Source organism: Octopus bimaculoides, chromosome 22, assembly GCF_046866305.1.
Source record: "Octopus bimaculoides isolate indiv1 chromosome 22, ASM4686630v1, whole genome shotgun sequence".
In the NCBI taxonomy this organism is placed as follows: Eukaryota; Metazoa; Mollusca; class Cephalopoda; order Octopoda; family Octopodidae; genus Octopus; species Octopus bimaculoides.
The window spans coordinates 24164559-24188780 of record NC_142949.1 but is presented as its reverse complement, the minus strand read 5'-3'; the positions used below and the strand labels follow the sequence as shown (position 1 = coordinate 24188780).

The following is a 24222-nucleotide window of genomic DNA, read 5'->3' as shown; positions in this document are numbered from 1 at the left end:
ATTTAGTAGGCAGAACGTTCCTCGGAATTTCTCTCCATCAGCTATATTATATATTCATTATTACCGTCACTACATACCCCGTATAGACATGTGTGTATATATATATATATATATATATGATGAAGGAAAATGTTCTCTATGTGGCCTCTGTGTGTTCTGTACTCTGGTTATTATTATTTTTTTGTCTACGTTTTGTTTGCAATGTCCTGTACCCAGATATGCACCTATATATACAGGTAAACGTAGGTATGCACATACCTGTACGTGTATATGCATATACTCATTTTAGTGGCAAATATACTTCGCTTTATCGTGCAGTTACTGTTAATACCTCGTTCAGAGATTTAACATTTATTATTTGTTATATATATATATATATATATGTATGTATATATATATATACTTGTTTGTGTATATTGATTGATCACTTTTAGTCTTTTGATTAAATATAGAATGATTTGCTGAGGAGGTCTAGTAAAAGCCGCTACATGTTTGTTGTATATACCAATTTCTTTACAAACAAATTCAACTGCATTGTTTATTGTTTATTGTCCAAAAGTTTTGAGCGACTTATTGGAGTTACCTCCCTTACTTTTTCTACAGATTTCAAACACTCCCAGAGGGAGTTTATATTTGCTAATTACTTGGATAATCTCTGTGGATCATTTTTTAAAATTTATCTCATTGTGTGGGTACCTACAATGTGTGTGTGTGTGTAGAAAGAGAGAGAGAGAGCATGTTTATATTATGAATGAATTACGTTCTGTGAATTATTAATGGGTACATATATATATTTGTATGTATTAATAATTTTTAAGTAGCTACTGTAATTGTTGAATATATAAACAGATTGACTGCTTGTTTCTCTGGGAATGGTGAAATTGATGTAGACGCTGCTGATGAGAATTCGATCAGATTGGAAAATCGATTAAGGTTTTTCATTTTTCAGTCTACGGAAATACAGTTAAATTAGCCCTGTTTATATAAGTGTTTTATACGTTACATATATATGTATGTATACGTTTGTATATACGTACAAAGTGGTCCAAAATTTGAGCTACCATTTAATATGTATGTAGAGCGAATGTCGTTTAGCATTGGGTTCCCAGTCCGATATATATCTGATGTGTATCGGTATATGTGTGTGTGTGCCCACCAATTTTTGCTCCACATTAAATTCCAATGTAATCATAATCTACACTATATTAAAGGAATTTGTAGAAAATTTCACTAAAATGTACCCGTTTTTCTGTAAGTTATAAGGAAACAAAGCTGATTATGTGAATTTTCCGAAACTCATGTCCCCTCCCGCCTCGGAAAAAAATTTCACAACAAATTCCGATATAATAGAAATCTATACTATGTGAAAAGTATTTGTAGAAAATTTCTTCAAAAATATCCATTTTTCTGAAAGTTATGAGGAAGTAAAATCGGGTGGGGGTGTACTTCTTTATGTATACTTTGTATGTATGGATGGATGGATGTATGTATGTAAAGAAGTACAATTGCATTTAAAGTACTTACGAAATCTAAATATTTATTGTTTATAAACTTTTCCAAATGTTTACGGAACGAATACTATTTTATGAGTTGGTTGCTGTCACGCAAACACAAATGTATGTGTCTATTCGAAATGTGAATTTATAGATTCGTTGATAGAATTTTCAAGAAGCGAAACTCAAAGTAGCATCAGAAGGAAAACCCAAGCACTACAAAATATAAACTTAAACCTTAGTGTGTTCATATTTGTGTTATCCACATTTTTAAAGTTTTGACTGATGGGGGGCGGGGTTCCTTTGTTTGTTATTTTCCGTTTTATGTTTGGGTGGGTATTCGTTTGTCTGACAATATTGGTAAAAATTTCCGACAATATTAATGTATGCAAATCTCGATAAGCGACTGGATATATGTGTATGTGTGTGTGTTTCATTAAATATTAGTCTGCACACACAGTTTTAAGCCTTTAAATTTCCTCTCCCTACACAAGAAACAATTTCGACCACATACATGAATGTGCACGATTGTATTCTGTGTGCGAAATTGTTTCTTATGTTTTTTTTTTCTGTAATACATTCATGTTATATACGTCATACAAGCAAACTGTTTACGTCGGCAACATATACACACACACATACACATAAGCATATGTACACATACATTTATATTTATATTTAAAGATGAATTGTGTGGTGGGGGGTAAATGCTTACACATATGTTAGTGTTCGTTTGATTTTTATCGAAGAGGGATTATATCGGCAATCTGTTCCGAATGGCACCAAAAAGTATCAAGTCTTTTTGTAATCAGTGTTTTTTTTTTTAACTTTTCATCATCGTCATCATCATTACTAACTACAAGACTTTTTTCTGGACTGCGTTGTAAACGTTCTACCCTAAGAACATTATAGTCTCCATGGCAATAAGCACCCTCCTGCCCCCACCCCGTGTCACTTTTAAAATTTTATTTATTTATGTATATTTCGGCGATTTCTTCGTGTTTCTGTTTTCATCAGAGATTGTTTTACTTTCTTAAACTTTAACCTTCCTCTTTTCCAAATACAACCCGGATATAACTTTTTTCATTTTTGATTTTTTTCCGAAAACGTTTCCAAATTGTTTTAGACATAAGGAAGTTAATAACATTAAAAAAAGAAATTACGAGTTCAATTTTTAATTGGATCTTTTTGCGTTAACACAATTCTTTCGGTTTTATTGAGAATTTCTACACATGTAGTTGTTTTTTAATGCCAATTACGAAAATCACAGCTATTTTGGGAGAAATTAATGAATCTTTATTTTTTGTAATTTTAGCCAATCAGATTTATCCATTCTGAACAACCCATCTAGCTGACGATGCTATTTGTGTCTGTTCCCATAGCAACGTATTGAAACCCTCTTGGAGCTTAGGGTATAGGGCTAAGTTTAGAACTAGTGTGAGGGCTTGCAGTGTATAGCAAAATTTCATTGCAAGCGCTAATTCGTTGTTTTCTTTCATTAAATATTTTCATCTTTAAATCTTTTGTAACATTTTTATTAATTTCTCAAGAACATAAGAAATACAGCTTTTTCCAAATTATCAGCATGATGTATAGGGAAAAGAAGTGTATAACATGTTAAGATAAAAAAATTTGTGAAAATGTAATTTGCATCACAGAATTCCAACACCTTTATTCCTTCCATTTCTAGAACCAAAAAACGTAACTGCCATGCACACTATGAAATTTGTTGGAGTGCTGCCCGATATGTCTTTTGAAATCACCAGCCATTATAAGGACATTGCCATCTGTCACCAAAGTCGTCTACAGAAGGCTTCATAGAAATGGCTCTTCTGTTGATCTGCTAGTCCAAATCATGGTGCATACCCTCAGATATATGATGTTGTAGTTTAATCTAATACTAGTCTTAGCTTAACAATCCTATCACACACTCTGATAACCTTGATCACTTTATCTGCCCATTTCTCAGTCAAGAATATACCTACACCACCCATGCCATCTGCTACATACCCAAAAGAGTTTGTACCTTTGTTCCTTGCTCATGATGAGTCTAGTAAAGGCTTCCCTCCATCTTACCTCTTGCACACTGCATATCTATATGCTTCTGCCGTAACATTTCGACAGTCGCATTGGACTGGCTATTTGTATTCCGTACTTCTGTATTCCATGCAAATTAATCCTGTTTCTGTTATGTTCATTACATTGGCCATGTCTATTTTAATTGTGAGTAATCAGTGGTTTTGGAGCGATGGTTTTGTTTATAGCAAATGGTATTTAAATACCCTATTGAATTTGAATTTAGTTTATATATATCATCATCATCATATATATATATACATACATACATGGTAGTGAGATGTGGGCTCTGAATGCAGAGGACATGTGAAGGTTAGAGAAAAATGAGGCTAGTACACTCCACTGGATGTGTAATGTAAGTGTACATGTTTGACATTGTGCTAGTGTACTAGGAGAGAAGTTAGGCATAAGAGGAATGAGTTGCTGTGTGCAAGAGAGAAGACTGTTGGTTTGGTCATGTGATGTGGATGGATACTGAGAACTCCATAAAGAATTACTGATCCCTTAAAGTAGATGGAACACATGGAAGTGGTAGGCCCAGGAAGACATGGGACAAAGTACTGAAGAATGACCTCAGGATGCTGAACCTTTTAGGTGAGATGACAAAGGATGGAGGTGCCTGGTGGCTTGCTGTACTCAAGAAGACCTGTACTCTACATTAGAAGTATTAAGACCAGTCCCCCTGGTGGTAAGGATTGACCTGCAAGAGACCTGTGCTGGTGCCATGTACTTATGGCAGTGCCACATAAAAGTGCCCATGTAAAAGCAACCAGCACACTCTGTAAAGTGGTTGGCGTTTGGAAGGGCATACAGCTGTAGAAACCAAGCCAAATCAGACTGGAGCCTGGTGCAGCTTTCCAGCAGGGACAATAGATGTTAAATGATGATGAATGAATGATATATATATATATATATATATATATATATATATATATATATATATATATGGGGAGAATTCACAAAAAAAGACAAAAGACGAAGACAGGTGGTGTAGAAGACAAACAGATGTATTAGTATAATGCTCGGGAATTGAAAAAGTCTTTAACGTTTCGAGCCTACACTCTTCCATAGAAAGGAACACAGAAAGAAACAAGCAGAGAAAAAAAATGTGTGTAGTGGTTAGCGATCTATCATGGCGAATGTGTATATATATATATATATATATATATATGTATCATCATCATCGTTTAACGTCTGCTTTCCATGCTAGCATGGGTTGGACGATTTGACTGAGGACTGGTGAAACCAGATGGCTACATCAGGCTCCAGTCTGATTTGGCAGAGTTTCTACAGCCGGATGCCCTTCCTAACGCCAGTTGGAATTTACAAAAACACAAGCAAGACAAAAGACAAAGACGGGTGTGTAAACAACGCATTGACTGCAGCATCAGAGCACTTTAGCTCTTATTTGTAGCACTCTAGCTCCTATTGAATGACAATTATAGTTTTCCTTTTTGGTGATACATTGCTAAACCACTGCCTAATTTAATTGTGTGTGTGTGTATGTATATATGTTTGTGTATATGTCTGTGTGTGCATGTGTGTTATGTTTATTTTTAGTTAAGACGAATTAACCCTGCATGTGATCTGAAGTTTATTATCCAAAAATGCTTAATATATACCACATACACTGGAAATCAAAGGATCTTGGGAAACTTGAACTGTAATTAGATTTAATACAAACAGTGTGTGGTTGTTTTGACTTTGCATGTTTGAGTTCTAACCCTGTTATGGTCAACTTTGACCTTCATTTTTCCTGAATTGATAAAATAAGAACTACTCATGTACCAAGACTATTTTACTCATCTCTTCCAACGTAGCCTGTGATTTTCTGCTGAGGAGTAGTAGTACCAAGGTGAACTTAGCAGTTTCTAGTAACAACTAATTACATTCTGAGTTCATGCACCACAAATGTAGCCTTTGCCTTCATCTTTCTGATGCTGGTTACCGTGAGGACCACCCAAATACATATCTATATTAATCCTCTATGTACTACGTTAACCCTCTAAACCAGTGATTCTCAATCGGAGTCCATATAAGATTTTGGGGGGCCTACACAGCAAAATAATATATTGAGGATTCACAATAGTATTTTAAGGACCCCTGAAAAATTTTGCTTTAGATATATGTATTGGTGTGTATTGCAAGAAACAGCCAAGTTTCTTTCTCTAATTCTTGGACTTCCAAGGTTGGATAGTTTGACAGGAGCTGGCCAGACACCAACTGTCCATCTGTTGTGACATGGTTTCCTAATGCCACCACTTTACAGGGTGTACTGGGTGCTTTTTATGTGTGTTTATGCAGTACCAGCACAAGTGCATTTTATGTGGCACCATCACCTCTAAAGGATAAGCCTCTATGTAATAATCCTTTCTACTAAAGGCACAAAAGCTAAAATTTTGTTTTGGGCCAGGAGGGGACTAGTCTATTATATCAGCCCCAGTGCTTCACTGGTACTTGATTTATTGACTCTAAGAGGATGAAAGGCAAAGTCGACCCCAGCAGAATTTGAACCCAGAACATAGTGACAGGTAAAATACTGCTAAGCATTTTGTCTAGCATGCTAACAATTCTGCCAGTTCACCACCTTAAACCTATATGTAATAATGACCATGATTTTATTTAGCCTGACGTGTCTTCTCAAGTACAGCAAATTGCCACAACACTTGGTCCCTTGTCATTTCTTCAGTGAGGCCCAGCATCTGATGATCCTTTCTTACCACTTCATCTCACATCTTCCTGGGCCTACACCTTCTACAGGTTCCCTCCACAATTAGAAATCAGCCCTTCTGTACACAGCCATCTTCAACCATATGCAGAATGTCAGATAAAATATCTTGTGGTGTTTAGTTACATCCTTACATAACTTTGCAATAGCAAATTACTTATCAGATAATGGAATCACTATTCTGACAGCCCCAACACCACTTAATTTATGGCCTTGTGTCTGTACAAAAACCATAATTCCTTTCTTTTATCTGTTATGTTAGAGTATCAATTCTCAAAATATTTATCAATTTATGAAGAACTACAACTATGAACTCTTGTTTTCTTGACTTTTTTTATTTTGGTTAATTATATTTATATACGCATTTTTATACTCTTTACTCTTTTACTTGTTTCAGTCATTTGACTGCGGCCATGCTGAAGCACCACCTTTACGAATCAAATCGACCCCAGGACGTATTCTTTTGTAAGCCTAGTACTTATTCTATCGGTCTTTTTTTGCCGAACCGCTAAGTTACGGGGACGTAAACACACCAGCATCAGTTGTCAAGTGATGGTGGGGGAACAAACACAGACACACAAACATATACACACATATGCATATATATATTTATATACATATATACGACAGGCTTCTTTCAGTTTCCGTCTACCAAATCCACTCACAAGGCTTTGGTTGGCCCTAGGCTATAGTAGAAGACACCTACCCAAGGTGCCACGCAGTGGGAATGAACCCGGAACCATGTGGTTGGTAAGCAAGCTACTTAAGCAAGCTACTTAAACAAGCTACTTACCACACAGCCACTCCTGCGCCTATAAGTATTTTATAAATGCTTTGATATCATAATCCACTGCTTTTCCATATTTTATTTTATTTTACTTCCTTTCTGTTTTGTTAACAAGTCCCTAATCTACTCTGATCCAAGAGACTTGCTCAAAGACGTTCTAACCATTATCACCTCATCTTTTAGAACCACGTTATCCAATGTATTCTTTCTTTTCCTTTAATAGGGGAGGGTGTGATTGGAGGGCAGTTTGGATGTTCTTTCTAGTATGTTGTTTGCCCATGTAGAGGCTCCCTCGCTGGCTCATAATACAAGTTGCACATGACGTGGATGTTAGTTTATCATCTTTAAACCTAGTTACCTCCCTCAATTTCACTATTACACTGCACCGTCATTTCCCTCCTTCTCCCTCCCCCCCTGTGTATGTGTCTATATATATATATATATACACACACACACACACATATATATATATATACATATATTTCATTTTTTGTCATTTTATCTAGTTTCAGCTCATGAGCTGTGGCCATGCTGGGGCACCAAACGTCTAGTTAGAATAAAGGCAGCTGACGAAGGATTAATTCCAAGTGGCTATCTGTTTTCCTATGTGTTCGTTCCGTTGTCTGTAGTTCATTGTTCTAACATCCTGTACCCTGATATGCATCTATATACACATGTAGATGTAAGTATGTACATATATGTGTGTATACATGCATATATATATATATATATATATATATATATATATATATATATACATATACATATATAATCACTTTCTCAACGTCTCTGCTTTACTGGTACCACCAGTCAATGCTGGTCTATTTCTGTTTGTCTAGTCACTGACTAAGCTTGTAGCATATATGCACTCTCTCTCTCTCTCACACACACATACACACACTTGTGAGGGGGCTAGGGTGGAGTGTGTCTGTATGTATGTGTGAATGTGTGCCTACATGTAGAGACCATGAGTCACTGCCAGTGATTTGTACTCTTTATCTCAGTATGTTTTCATGACCATCCATTTCTCATCCCAGTCCACTTTACTCCACTCTCTCTGTCTTTCTCTTCCACTCTCTCTCATTCTCTATCTCTCTTTTCCTCTCTCTATCGCCCATGCTCTCCCCCTCTGTCTCATGAGCCAATGAGTGAACCTCTACGGACGTTATTTGTGCAGCAAGAAATAGCTGCCAAATCACCCTCATATCACACTGTCTGTAAAAGAAAGGGTGATGTGGTCCTAGATACGTAGTTCCTAGAAAAAAAAGATGGACTAGTCTCATCAGGAACGACTTTTGATCATAAATCTTTACTTTGCACAGAGGTGATCTATGACAAAATGGCAACAGCTTCTCCATCGTGTGGTCATCATCACTTCGAAACACAAGTCTCTCTCTCTCTCTCTCTCTCTCTCTCTCTCTCTCTCTCACTCACTCCCTCTCATACTATCTTCCTCATCAAGAATTTCTCTCATGGCCCCTTCCTGCTTATGCGCCAATACTTGTACTCCCTATCAACACCACCCCCTGTGCTCCAGCTGTTTACATCTCAGTCAGTTTCAGTTCTAAACTCTCACCCCTATTTCACACTCACACCACCACCATCACACGAAGGGAATCACTACCTCCACCTCCTCCTTCCCCCCACCAACCACTCCACTGTAACCCCTTCCTTCTCTTTGGCCCACTGTAACTTGAATTATGAGTGACTGCGTGGTGTGTGGGAGGATGTTGGTGTGGGGAAGGGGACGGAAGTGTAATGTGGCCACAGCTAGGTAAAGAGAGGTGTGTTTCCCCTCCATCCAACATCTCCGTCACCACTCTAAATGTACTGACTGTGTCAGATATAACCATAGTAACTATTTTACTTGCAGGAAGAACCAGTTTCTAGTAGAAAAAAAAAATAACTTGAAATTAGTACAGACATAAAATTATGAGTAGAACAATAAAGGGTTATCTTGTACTTTGACTGTGAGAATTAAAAATTATGTCAATTTATGAATATAGTTTTAACAAATGGTTAGGAGGTGCAGGAGTGGCTGTGTGGTAAGTAGCTTGCTTACCAACCACATAGTTCCGGGTTCAGTCCCACTGCGTGGCACCTTGGGCAAGTGTCTTCTACTATAGCTTCGGGCCGACCAAAGCCTTGCGAGTGAATTTGGTAGACGGAAACTGAAAAAAGCCCGTCGTATATATGTATATATATATATGTATGTGTTTGTTCCCCCAACATCGCTTGACAACCGATGCTGGTGTGTTTACGTCCCCGTAACTTAGCGGTTCGGCAAAAGAGACCGATAGAATAAGTACTAAGCTTCCAAAGAATAAGTCCTGGGGTCGATTTTCTTGACTAAAGGCGGTGCTCCAGCATGGCCACAGTCAAATGACTGAAACAAGTAAAAGATTAAATACTATGTAAAGATGCACTAAATATGTTTAGAGACACTAGTATTGCTATTTTCAGTAACATACATATGTCAGTCTTATTAATTTGTCAATGTCATTGGTTATTCCAGTTGTACCACTTACAAATGCGATGAATGACGACACATTCCTTAGCTTCTGTATTATTTATATTCAAACAGTTAAGTGAATCTAATTTCTTAGCATCTGAGCTTGCTTTTATTTGATATTGTTCTTCTTTAGTATTACTAGGTGGAATACTAATACACTATTGTCATGGAAAACAGTGGCAGATTTATCATTTTGCTATCGTGGTGTCTGTATGTTTAAAGTTCCATAGTATTTTCACATTGTCAGTTACCAAACTAGACAGCAGCTCATGAATATCTCAGAGTTTTGTCTCTAAGTTCTTGAGCTGGATTTCCAAGCATATGTACAACAGCTTTGATATTGCTTATTATTCATAGGGGTCAATGTTGAACATCCTGCTTTGTTTCTGTAAATACATTTGCATGGTGGCTATGAACTGACATATACCAGTACCCTATCAAAATCTTAGGTAAACACACCACCTTCACATAATTAATTCTTCGTTCTTTACCATGATAAGTTATAACAGTTGCAAACCTTTTGAATTTTGTTTGTGTATCTCTCTTCAATCATCACTGTGCCCCCCCCCACACTTTACCATCTGTTTCCCTATGATAAACACTGACTTTGGTGACATTTGTCATATACATATTCCTTGCAACATTACTGAGTGGTCACAACCTGCTCTTATACAAAGAATGCTTTTGTTTCTACTGTACCATCAGGTTGGATTGGATTTTTTGGTATCCAAACCATAATGAACTTTTTATTTATATACAAGGTGTCCAGTTTTCAGAAGTGTTTGCTATGTAAAGGTGTGCCTTTATAGTTGTCAAATATAACAAAGTCATGAGTTAGTGTTAAGAATGAAGTTACCCATGGTAGACATAGGCTGAAAAACAAAGGAGGAAACTTCTACATTTTCACTGGAGCTGCTAGAAATACCAGCAGTCAACTCTCCTCAAATCACACTTCTTCATTTTTGTTTTTTAAGGATGGACACATTTGATATTGTAATCCTGAAGTAAAATAACAAGACAGGATAATGATAAAAGTTTTAACACAGGTTTGATCACAGGTCTGTTCAATCATGCCATCGCCTTGGGTTCAACAACAACAACATAGCCCAGAGAATAAATTGACGCTAATCACTCACGAAAATTTGAGGTCATAACATAGATGTTAGAAATCCTCATCATCATCATCATCATCACAGGGAGGTGGGCGACGGGGTCATGCGATTGAGTTGAAACATGTTATGGCTTTGGTTGCCATTTTGTTTAAAGGAGATTATCATTTCTAAATAAATATTAATGGGAGTAGAATTTTAAATTTTAAATTGAAGAACAAGAAAGCAAATGCATTGAATATACATATTTAATTTTTGTGTGCTCTCTTACACATTACAAATTCTTAACATTTCTAGTCAAAGGTAATCGGTGTTTTGCTTGGTTTAATTTTCTTTCCTATCAAACCACAGCTTGTGATCTAGTTTGAGAAGTATTTTGTGTCTCTTGAAGAAAAGTTTTTCTGCTCTTCATGTCTGTTTTGATAGTGTATTAAAAACTTCAGATAATTCTTGCCAAACCTTGTAGATTAAGTTTTCTCTGTTGCATTTACTGATCATGGTTTCCAAGGTTTGTTCCCAGATGTTTTTTGTCACTCTTCCCCAAGGTTCATTCAAGATGGTATAATACTCTGTTTTTTGTCTTTTTACTATAGTGTCAAATAGGCAAACCATTTCGATTACAACACATAGTTTCTTCTTGTCAACAGCTACAATATCTGGCTAGTTATGTTTTATCCTTCTGTTAGTTTGTATCAGAAAGTCCCACAACAACCTTATTTCATTGTTTTCTCTTCTCACAAAATGGTTATAGCAGTTTTCTGTGCATGCAAAACCAGATTTTCTGCAAAAGCCCCAGTTTATTGTTGTAACAATCTCATTATGTCTGCACTTTTTGTATCCTGAGCAAACCCTGAACTTTCTGATACAATGTGAGCTAGAGTTTCATCTGAACCATGGCACATTCTGCATCTGGGAGAGCAACCTTGTTAATCTACCAGTTTATTCTTATGACCCGTTGTTCCTCTGTTGTCAAAATCATTCTCTGTCTCCTTCTTCAGTACCCTTTTCCTTAGCAATATTGAGCCCTCTTTGTCTTAAGGTTGATGGAGCGACAGAATCTTTAGAGCATCAGACAAAATGCTTTGTGATATTAGTTCCAGTTCTTTACATTCTGAGTTCAAATCTCATCATGTGTACTTTGCATTTCATCTCTCCTAGATCAGTAAAAGATTGACACATTAGATAATGTTGTCCCTGATATATATAAATAAGATGTTTTCGATCATTGCTCTTCTCAGTCAGATCTAGTCTTGGGTTAAACCTCAACAAACTAGCTCAAACAACAGAGCGAATTAGCAACAGGTTGGAAATCAACAATCACTATATTGTTTAACAACATCGACACCCTGCATGCATGATGGTAACATGCTCATGTAACAAAACATTATATATATAAAAAAAAAATTGGACATGTAATACATAACTTGGAAGCAACACTGTGGATATGCCAATACATACAAGCTTGAGACATGACAGATTTCAGTAACCATTGGGAAACCGACTATAATAGTAATTCCATTACTTACTAGCAAAATCTGAAGAAGGAATTTTTATATTCCACAATATTATATTAGACTATGAAGAATTAAATTATTTGTAACAGTTATTATAGTCCACTCTGCATCGTTGTACGATTCCAGACATGTTGCATTTTTAATTCTGTTGTTTTAAACAGATTAATTCCTCCAAAGATCTAACACCAGTTTATCATGGATACTTGTCCTTCATCCCAAAAAAGTGAACTGGAAGGTTCCTTTATAAAACAGTTGGTTGAAATTACAGGATGACATTGTTGCTATTTCTAGCAGTTTGAGTGACTCAGTGAGCAGGAAACCAAACAACCATCCAAAAGAGAGTTCATCAGTTTGTATCGTGTCACCGGCATTATGTTATATATCCATGACCAAAATATTTCACCCTCAGTGTGTTTAAGTCTGAAATCACTTCATTGAAGCAGACCTATGGTCAAAGGTGTATCAGCTAGGATTACTCCTTTTTTTCAAGCTAAGTGTATCTAGGACTATCCAATAGATTGTTCTGTCTTTTTAAGAAGTGGGATGTGGCTGCTATTTCTTGAAAGCTAATTTATTGGTTTTTCTTTCAAAAAAGTCACCCATTTTGTATTTGAAGGGGAATAAGCAGCAGTTTTTTACTTCATTATGATTCAAACAGGGAATTACTGCAAAGATATCTCTTTGGGAAAGGTAATATTCCTTACATCACAATGTAATATGTGTACCTTTCTCGAAGAGAAATCTTTTTAGTTATTAATTTTCAAATATAACATTTATGAACACAAGCATTGTAGTATGTTTAGGAAATTTGTTTTGCAAGCATATGTTCCAGTAAAACTCTTCTACCATAAACTTGGAAGACCTCAACCCTTGCCAGTGAAATTTGGTAGACAGAAACTTTGTGTAAGCTCATTAGATAAAACTGTGTCTGCTCTTGGGTGTCTGACTTAATCAGTTGGTATAACACTAGCATATGGTCCCTTAGGTGCCTTCAAATGTGTTTATTCTGTTCTAAATATTCATACCAAATTTCTAGACTGAGAATAACTTTTTATTTTGACATGTTGCTTCCTACTTCTGTAATCTAGTAGTCCTAAGAAGTGTTTATCTTTCCCCCACCCCACCTGTCATGAAATCCATAAAAAGACTATTTTTAATTATGTGATATTGTAATTGTTGGCACTCTGTCGCTTATGACGTTGAGGGTTCCAGTTGATCCGATCAATGGAACAGCCTGCTCGTGAAATTAACGTGCAAGTGGCTGAGCACTCCACAGACACGTGTACCCTTAACGTAGTTCTTAGGGATATTCAGCGTGACACAGTGTGACAAGGCTGACCCTTTGAATTACAGGCACAACAAAAACAGGAAGTAAGAGTGAGAGAAAGTTGTGGTGAAAGAGTTCAGCAGGGTTCGCCACCGTCCCCTGCCGGAGCCTTGTGGAGCTTTAGGTGTTTTCGCTCAATAAACACTCACAACGCCCGGTCTGGGAATCGAAACCGCGATCCTATGACTGCGAGTCTGCTGCCCTAACCACTGGGCCATTGCACCTCCACGATATTGTAATAAACTACCCAGCATTTGCTCTAAATATATAGATGTTCATACCCAATCGGGAAGGAAGCATGACTTCTTTCTTATTACTATTGCTCTTTAGTCCCATGCCTGTTTTGATCAAGCTGAATAGTAATCGAACAGCATTTTGGCTATCACCATTCTCTATAGTTTGTTCAAGTATTCTTTGGACTACATACATTATCTAATGCCTTTAAAGGTGCTGGTTAGTGATTTGGCTGCTGTTTCTAGCAATTTGAGTGATCATGTAGGCTCTTTCAGTGTCTGTTTCTTGTTTGTGTCACCCATTGTTCAAGATTCACTCATTAAATTAACATGCAGAAATTTACAATTTAATTATCGTTTCCTTCTTAACTATTCATAAAATATTCCCATTTTAAAATGTAGCTTTCATGTGTCAGCTGTAGCTAAATGGACTAGTCTTTCATATTTTTTCAGATTTTTTACACCCCAGTTACAGCTAAATGGGCTTGTCTGTGTATAATGTTATTTCTGCTCTAACACACCAGTTGTAGCTAAACTGACTAATCTATCTATTTATAACATATTATTCCAGTTTTATCACACCAGTTAAGATGCAATAGACTGGTCTATTTCTCCCTTTGTATATTTGTTATCTGCATGTGTGGGTGGAGTGCAGGCTAGATCACGGCCTGTAGTTTTAGTGCTGCAAGACTTCTGAAAGTTAGAGGAGTTCTTTTACCTAATCTTTACCTATGTATGATTAAGATTAGTTCCTTGATATCATCAGCTGGCAACCTAAAAACTAACATCTTTGCTAAAATGCAACACCATAATCACAAATAGCTCTGTGAAAGAGCAATTTGTACCCCAACCAATAAGTTTGTTAACAAGATAGGCGCAGGAGTGGCTGTGTGGTAAGTAGCTTGCTTGCCAACCACATGGTTCTGAGTTCAGTCCCACTGTATGGCACCTTGGGCAAGTTTCTTCTACTATAGCCTCAAGCCGACCAAAGCCTTGTGAGTGAATTTGGTAGATGGAAACTGAAAGAAGCCCGTCGTATATATGTATATATATATGTATGTGTGTTTGTCCCTCCACCATCGCTTGACAACCAATGCTGGTGTGTTTACGTCCCCGTAACTTAGCGGTTCGGCAAAAAAAGACCGATAGAATAAGTACTAGGCTTACAAAGAATAAGTCCTGGGATCGATTTTCTCGACTAAAGGCGGTGCCCCAGCATGGCCGCAGTCAAATGACTGAAACAAGTAAAAGAGTAAGATCAATGAACACAATTTGCAACTGTTGCATAGTGATGCATGGCTCAGTGGTTAGAGCGTCAGGCTTACAATCACGAGGTAGTGAGTTCATTTCTCAGACCGCGCTTTGTGTTGTGTTCTTGAGCAAGACATTTTATTTCGTGTTGCTCCAGTTCACTCAGCTGTTGGAAGGAGCTGTGACGTCCCCTGGATAACATCAGTGGTGTGGAAAGGAGAGGCGGGTATGCATGGGCAAATGCTGGTTTTTCATAAACAACCTTGCCCAGATTTGTGCCTCAGAGGTAAATTTTCTAAGTGCAATCCCATGGTCTTCCATGACCAAAGGAGCTCTTTATAAGTCTGTGGATATTCTTTTTGATGCCAAAGAAATTGTGAAATACATCAAGGATTCCTAATGATTATTCTTAGAAACTAAGGCAGAGAGCTGGCAGAATCATTAGCATGCAGGGCAAAATGCTTAGCGGCATCTAGTCTGTCTTTACGCCCTGAGTTCAAATTCTGCTGAGGTAGACACTTGGCCTTTCCTCCTTTCGAGGTCAATAAAATAAGTACTAGTGAAACACTGGGGTCGATGTAATCAACTAGTCCCATCCCACCAAAAGTTCAGGCCTTGTGCCTTTAGTAGAAAGGATTATTATTATTATTATTATTATTATTATTATTATTATTATTATTGAGGCAGTGAGCTGGCAGAGTCATTAGCACACTGGGAAAAATGCTTAGCGACATTTTATCCATCTTTATGCCCTCAGTTCAAATTCCGCTGAGGTAGACACTTTGCCTTTCATCCTTTTGGGGGTCGATAGAATAAGTACCAGTGGAACACTGGGGTCGATGTGATCAACTTAACCCCCTCCTTCAAAACTGCTGGCCTTGTGCCAAAATTTGAACCCATTATTCCTTAGAAACTTGGATACTCCATGTTAGTGCAGTGGTACAAGATTGGTAATAAAACAGCTCTTGTCATGTCTGATTAAAACAACATTATTGACATACCGGTGTTGACATGTTAATTCTAAGAATTCCAATTATTCCAAGTAACACCACATTTGATTCTAAAAGGTTGAAGTTCCCAGTCAGTATGACACTCCACCGGTTACGATGATGAGGGTTCCAATTGATCTGATCAACAGAACAGCCTGCTTGTGAAATTAATGTGCAAGTGCACTCCACAGACATGCGACCCCTTAACATAGTTCTCAGGGAGATTCAGCATGATACAGAATGTGACAAGGCTAGCCCTTTGAATTACAGGTACTTCTAATATTTTGCCAGTTGAATGGATTGGAGCAATGTGATATAAAGTACACAATACATCACTGGGAATTGAACTCACCACCTTACGACCATGAGCCAAATTCCCTAACCAGTGAGCCACGTGCCATCACTTAAAAAACTGGTACTCGGTTGGCTACGACAATGAGGGTTCCAGTCAATATGATCAATGAAACAGGCTGCTCGTGAAATTAACATGCCAGTGGCTGAGTACTCCACAAACATGCATACTCTTAACGTAGTTCTCAGGGAGATTCAGCGTGATAAGGCTGGCCCTTTGAAATACAAGTACTACTGATTTTTGCCAGCTGACTGGACTGGACTGGAACAATAAAGTATCTTGCTTAAGGACACAATGCGTCATTTAGATTTGAACTCATGACCTTATGATAATGAGCTGATTACTCTAACCACTAAGCCACATGCATTCACTACCAGTCAGTAGATATCTGTTGTGTGCCACAACAAACCACAGAGACAAACATTAACGATAGCTGCCAGAGCCCCTGTTTTTTCCCCTTGGTTAATTATATGTTAGTGCCTCGTGAGTCAGAGCATAAAACAACCTCTTTATGTAATCTCCATAAAATAAAACAAAGAACATTATTAATGAAGAAGCTTTGCTGTTATTTCAGTAAATTACTTTTTCATGTTAAGCCTGTGAGTCTTTACAGGCCCCCACCAGGTATTTCAACAAGTAATTTATTTAAGTACTACACTTAGTTGAATAGACTAGTCAATTTATAATATATTTATTTCAGCCTTTATGCACAAGCTTTAGCTAAATGGACCAGTCTATTTATAATATATTTAAATATTGTATTGTTCAGCCACTGTTACATGCCTCTCTCTCTCTCTCCCTCCCACTCTCCCTCCTTCACCTTATATTCTCTCTGTCACTTAATCTTTTAGGAGTATTAACTTCTAATTAAGCGCTTGCTCTTGTCTGCGAACTGAATGAACAAGTTTATTACATGTTATATATATTCATAGTCTGTTTATGGGTAGGATTTTGTTCAAAGTAGCTGACCACCATTAACCTTTTTATCACCAAATTGCTGTTGTTATTATTTCTCCTATGATCTACACCCTTGATTCACCTTACAGCTCACATGCATTAAAATCTAGTAAAATGGAACACACGCACACACACATATGCATACATACACACTGTAGTACATTTATATACTCTCACGTACATAGATGCCTTAACCTGTGAAGGCCAATGAGACATCCTTCTCGTGGCCATAAGCCAAGGAGAGAGCCTCAATGTGGTCACTCAGCCTGCTAAAGATTGTATCTTAGTTTCACTCAAATCACGTATTTCTGTCTTGAAAAATTAATGGACACATTCTTTGATGTAATCCATGATATATTATGTCTGAAAAAAAAAAAAATTATATGATTGTCTCTGGGTAGAATGTCTTTGATCATAAATTAGCTTAATTTGGTTTAACCTGGCGCTAAACAACAACACACACATACACGCATATAATGTGTGTGTGTGTGTGTGTGAACATTTACAATATAGAGAAAACCCCCCAGGGGAATGTTCCTTACAGTGAATAGCATAAAGCAAGACCCTTACACACATACAGTGAGTTGAAAAACTTAGATCTGTTGACAGAATTACCCTTTTAGGCACACATTTGTCAAGAGAGTATGTTAATCTATATAGTACACAGTATTATAGATCCATTTCAGCTGATCTTAACACTCAGTTTTACACACAAATTAAGCAATTAAGTGATTATCTAAGTCTGTGATCATCAGAGCGACTTGTATGGAAAGCATACTGATAGTAGAACGCTGTTGCATCACTTTCCATACTGCCACTCTGATAAGTACAGTTTTGGTTAATCACCCAGCATGGGAAAAAAAACTGACATTAATGATGATGATGATGATGTATGTATATATATATATATATATATATATATATATAAACAAATAGTAAATGAGTATATGCATATATACGTACAGGTATGTGCATACCGACATCGACCTGTATGTATAGGTGCATATCTGGGTACAGGACATTGCAAACAAAACGTAGACGAGAAAACACACAAGCCACATAGAGAACATTCTTCTTCATCAGCTACCCCCGTTTTAACACCGGCGTTTCTACTCTTTTACTTGTTTCAGTCATTTGACTGTGGCCATGCTGGAGCACCACCTTTAGTCGAGAAAATCGACCCCAGGACTTATTCTTTGTAAGCCTAGTACTTATTCTATCGGTCTCTTTTCCCGAACCGGTAAGTTACGGGGACCTAAACACACCACCATTGGTTGTCAAGCGATGTTGGGGGGACAAACATACACACACAAACATATACACACACATACATATATATGCATATATACGACGGGCTTCTTTCAGTTTCCGTCTACCAAATCCACTCACAAGGCTTTGGTCGGCCCGAGGCTATAGTAGAAGACATTTGCCCAAGGTGCCACGCAGTGGGACTGAACCCGGAACCATATATATATATATATATATATATATCATTGTCGTCGTCGTCGCCATCACTGTTTAATGTCCACTTTCCATGCTGGCATGGGTTGGATGGTTTGACAGGAGCTGGCTTGGCAGAAGATTGCACTAGGCTTCAGTGTCTGTTTTGGCATAGTCTTTACATCGGGATGCCCTTCCTAACACCAACCACCCCATTTGTGTGTGTGTATGTGTGTAAAATAAACAGATCATGGTGCTATAGTTTCTTTTCGTTTTATCACAGTTTCTAAATTTTTTTTTTTTTTTTTTTTTTTTGTTTACAAACGATAAACCTTTGTTTCTTGATTTTTATTTACAGGTAATTGGCTGCTTAGGTTGCGAAAAGTTAAAATGTCGTCATCACCTCATAAGTCTGCACGCTGTGATGACAAAATCTGCGATGAGTTGGTGAACCCTACTGCAGAAATGGTAAAAGATGAATGTGCAGTGGCCAACCGTTTTGAAGAACTTTTCAATAGTCCTCATTTCAGTGACATTCGGTTGAACATCTGTGGTGATGTTTATTATGCCCACAAATTTCTGTTAGTTACAGCAAGTGAAGTCTTCAAGTAAGTAACATGTAATTTGTTCATTTACATTCGACGGATATTTGTCCTCATCTTGTTTTTTGCTAACACAACGTTTCGGCTGATACACCCTCCAGCCTTCTTCAGGTGTCTTGGGGAAATTTCGAACTTCGGTTCACAACCCCAAGGTATTTTTCGATGTTGTCGTTGTTGTTATTATTAATTCTTTCTTTCTTTCGCCCTTTTAAAGCCTAGCCAGGCTCATGGGCCCGGTTTCCCGGTTTCTATGGCGTATGTGTCCCCCCCCCACCTCCAGCAGGACGGGACGCCAGTCCATCACAGTGTTACTCAAGAAACAGGAAGAAAGAGTGAGAGAAAGTTGGGGTGAAAGAGTACAACACAGGTCGCCACCACCCCCTGCTGGAGCCACGTGGAGCTTTAAGTGTTTTCGCTCAATAAACACACACAACGCCCAGTCTGGGAATCGAAACCGCGATCCTCCGACCGTGAGTCCGCTGCTGCAACCACTGGGCCATTGTGCCTCCACGTTATTATTAGTATTATTATTATTATTGTTGTTGTTGTTGTTCAGGTCACTGCTTGGAATCAAACTCAGAATCTTGGGGTTAGTAGCCTGCTTAACAGACAGGTAGATACATAGATATATAAATAGATATGTGTGTATGTGTGTGTATATATATATATATACACACACACACAATTATAAATAAAGGCAAAAAGAAAAAATATGCTGAAAAATAGATGCTAAATCATTTAACCACATAATAATGGAAGTGAACATATTTTATGTGGTTAGACGATTTTGCATCTACTTTTCAACATATTGGCAAAGAAATTTTTTTTCTTTTTGCTCTTATTTATAACTGTATTTATAATTTTCACCTTAAAAGGTATTTTTCATATGCTGGCCACTGATGAGATTTTTAATAAAATTTTATCCTTATATTAGAAGTGTATATGTATATGTGTATATATATATATCTTCGAAACGTCAAGTTAGAATAGAGGCAGCTGATGAATAATTCCAAGTGGCTTTCTGTTTTCCTATGTGTTCGTTCCGTTGTCTGTAGTTCATTGTTCTAACGTCCTGAACCCTGATATGCATCTATATACACATGTAGATGAAAGTATATACATATATGTGTGTATACATGCATATATATTTTTTGTATTATTATATATATATATATATATATATATGTACACATACATATATACAGATTTATATATATATGTAGATATAGATATGGATAGATAGATATAATAGATATAATATATACGCACTGGTACTGAACAGTGAAAATGAGTGCTCAACACCACATAAGTGAATAAATATTCTTTATATTTGAGTTGACAAGTACCAACATCCCATGTAGTAGGCTTGATAATTGTTGTGAATTCTCAGCATGAAAATAATAGAAACAATGAAACCTATCTATCTATCTATATATATATATATATATATATATATATATATATATATATATATATATATATATATACACATATATATATATACATAATTAAGGGATCAGCAACAGTTGCTTCACCACATACTGAAGTTCAGAAATAGTTGCTATTTCTGAACTTCGGTATGTGGTGAAGCAACTGTTGCTGATCCCTTAATTATGTTTATAAATGTATAAGAACTTTTAAATAAGTTCTTCACCGATAATGGTGTTTACATACTGAAGGGCTTGGTAAAATTATTAATTATTAATCTATTAATAAATTAATAAATTGATAATCCTTTACCCTTTTATTTGTATATATATATATATATATATATATATATATACATATATATATATATATATATATATATATATATATATATATATATACATATATATATATATATATATATATATATAAGAAAAACAAGGAGAAGAAAATGGAGAATAAATGGATATAATTACTGATTTATTTATTTGTAATGTTTTTATAACATGCAAATAAATCAGTAATTACATCCATTTTATCCTCCATTTTCTTCTTGTTTTCCCTCAATATTGAAAATTTCAATAATCCCAAGTTTTATCGTGGTGAAGTTTATGGGTTCTAACTAATCCTCCATCTTCGTTCAGATGCACTATGATTTTTTTTTTCTGCCCTTCACTAGTCTCTCATGAACTTATCTTGAGTTTTTAGAGTTTTAAATTTTAACTATGTCTTGATAGGATAGAGTTGGACGTAACCTGATGTGCTGCACAAGATATTCATATTATCAAACTGGATTCCACTAACTTGGCAGGATTATTTCTCAACTGAGAAAAATAATATTATTATCCTCCACACCATGAATGCATGTACATGTGTTATTGCCCAGTATCTCACAGTTTGATGTTAATTTTTTCCTTTTTCTTTCTCTTTCAGTGCAATGTTAAACGAAGAGAGATGGAGAGAGTCTCGTCAGCCCGAGATCGAATTAAATGAAACTGATGAATGTATTCCAGTTTTTGGCCAATTCTTGAAGTAAATAAGTAAAACCTTGATTGATTATATCAGATAGGGGGTAATCTTCCAGTTTCGAGAGGTTAAAAAGTAAATAAAATACAAGGGAAATAACTGAACGTCTTACCATTATTATCCATACTACTTTGTTTATAAATAATAACTGTTTATATATAAATTACACACGTGATTGAATATCATAGTTTCTTATGAGAAATCGAAAATGCCTCGTGGAAGACCGGCTGCACAACATCTAACCGTAACCCTAACCCTAAACTTTTATTAAAAAAAAATTCCGTCGCATGCTGTTTGTAAAAAGAAAAAAAACATTTAAAACTTCTATAAAAAAAATTCCGTCGGATGCTGTTTTAGAGAAAAAGTAGTACGGATAATACTGGTAAGTCGTTCAGTTATTTCCCTTGAATATTTTTATTTATTTCTTTTACCTCTCGAAACTGGAAGATTACCAATAGGGTCTCCCATGTTATCCTTGTTAGCGTATTTCTTAGCGTTGTTGATATTGTTTTTAGCTCCTTCACCCAGTCAGACATGAACGAGCTGTTTGAGGATATAGTGTATCTAGAACTATCCAATGCGTTTTTTTTTTTTTCTTTTTTGAAGACGCTAAAGTGTAATGCGATGGAGATTTGGCTACTAATTCTAAAAGGTAGAGTAACCATACAGAAGTTCTTTCCTTGACTTGTCGATGTACTTGTGATGTCAGTGGCCGGCTGACCACGTAATCAACCCGACGAGTCACAATAACACCGCAGATGTGAAAAATTTGCTCTTTTGCAAGGGAGATAACTCTGACTGCTTCGTTTCGTCTGCCGCAAACAACTTTTATTTTAACTTTACAGATGAGTGATTAGCAGTGGGTTGAAGTATATATATATATATATATATATATATATATATACAATGTTTTTTCAATTGCATGGACTAAAAGTCGGAGGGGGACAGGATAAAACTACCTGCATCAACTTGCTATAAAAGCAGGTGGTAAATTTACCTTGTCCTTATTCCTAGTGCAGTTCGATTTTAACAGTTACTTTTTCAAAGCTATAATGGAAGTGACAAAGGAGCATATTCAGCATATTTTGCTTTATGAGTTCAATAAAGGCATCAACATAACGGAAAAGGCAAGGAATATTAATGCAGTATATGGGGATCGGACAATAAGCATAAACCAGTGTCAACAGTGGTTCCAGAAAATCCAAGCCAGAAACTACGGCCTAGAAGACAAGCCTCATCCTGGAAGACCTGTAGAGGTTGACGAATACATTCTGCAAACCCTGGTGGAACAAAATCCCATCATAACTGTTGAGAAGCTAGCAGAGAAGCTTGGATTTGGTCATTCAACCAGTCTTTCAAGTCAGAACTGGAACAAAAATGACTATCTTTGGTTTCAAGACAAAAGGTGTTCTTCCATGAGGATAATGTTTGGCCACATACAGCAAGGATAACATTCTAAAGGCTGGAGCAGTTTGAATGAGAAACTATGCCTTGCCCACTATATTTGCTGCACATTGCTCCATCTGATTATCATTTATTCTGCTGTCTTCAAAATTGTTTGGATGGAAAAAACATGAATTCTGTAGATGAGGTCAGAACAATACTGGATGAGTATTTTTTGTCACGGACAAGTGAATTTTGGAAGTGGGGCCTTGCAAGTCTACCTGATAGATAGAAGAGCATTCTAGAAAATATATATATATCATTATTATTATTCTTACTGGGCTGTTAATTGCAGACTCAGTAGAACAGTAGGCACAACGTCCTGCATCATTTAGTTATATCTATTTATGCTTTGTATTCAAATCCCATATCAATTGATTTTGTCTTTATGCTTCTGGTGATGATATAATTGATTATAATAGATTATTACCCTTCCTAAATATCTGTGGTGTTTTGTGAATATCATCATTATTTCCTAATCTTTGTCTTTTTCCGTTAAGTTATCTTTATTCTATTGCTATATCTCATACTTTATCATCTTCAAGATACTATATGATTCAAAGTTTGTTGTCTTACTAATAAAGTGCAGACTAATAAGATATCCACTATATGATCATTGATCTTGCAGAAATATCAACCAAATCTCCTGGAAACCTTATCCCAACATTGGATAATGTAATCCAGAGAATAGTGTACCTGAAGAGAAAAAAAAACACAGGATGTTCTTGGCTTTCTTAAACCAACATTTGCTTCAGTTAAACGATCTTTGCTGATTTTTTTCCTTCAATCCACTGGCCTTAAACTGTTTAAGTAACTTGTAATTATTGATCAAATATACAAAATCACATAACCTTGTTTGGTAATTTAATCCCTCTAAAATCTAAGAATAATTTCATTTCATATTATATAGATAGAAACTTTTCAGCATGCACCATTTCCTTTTCCTGAGAACTTC

General features: G+C 36.4%; 1 protein-coding gene across 9 annotated transcripts in view; it reads left to right on the top strand.

Annotated features, from left to right (window-relative positions):
* The window catches only part of LOC106873049 (BTB/POZ domain-containing protein 17), a 58245-nt gene that overhangs the window by 23483 nt on the left and 10540 nt on the right, over window positions 1–24222 (top strand). For 4 of the 9 annotated variants that reach the window (XM_014920259.3, XM_089339835.1, XM_014920257.3 and 1 more), the window contains exons 2-3: window positions 19127–19376; window positions 21732–21830. In XM_014920259.3, coding sequence (XP_014775745.1) covers window positions 19159–19376; window positions 21732–21830 — 317 coding nt within the window. In that variant the 5' untranslated portion in view covers window positions 19127–19158. Of the gene's footprint in view, window positions 1–2130; window positions 2298–6694; window positions 6763–17179; window positions 17315–19126; window positions 19377–21731; window positions 21831–24222 lie in introns of those variants that run through there. The other 5 variants (XM_089339831.1, XM_052975876.2, XM_014920256.3 and 2 more) reach the window with 5 other exon arrangements.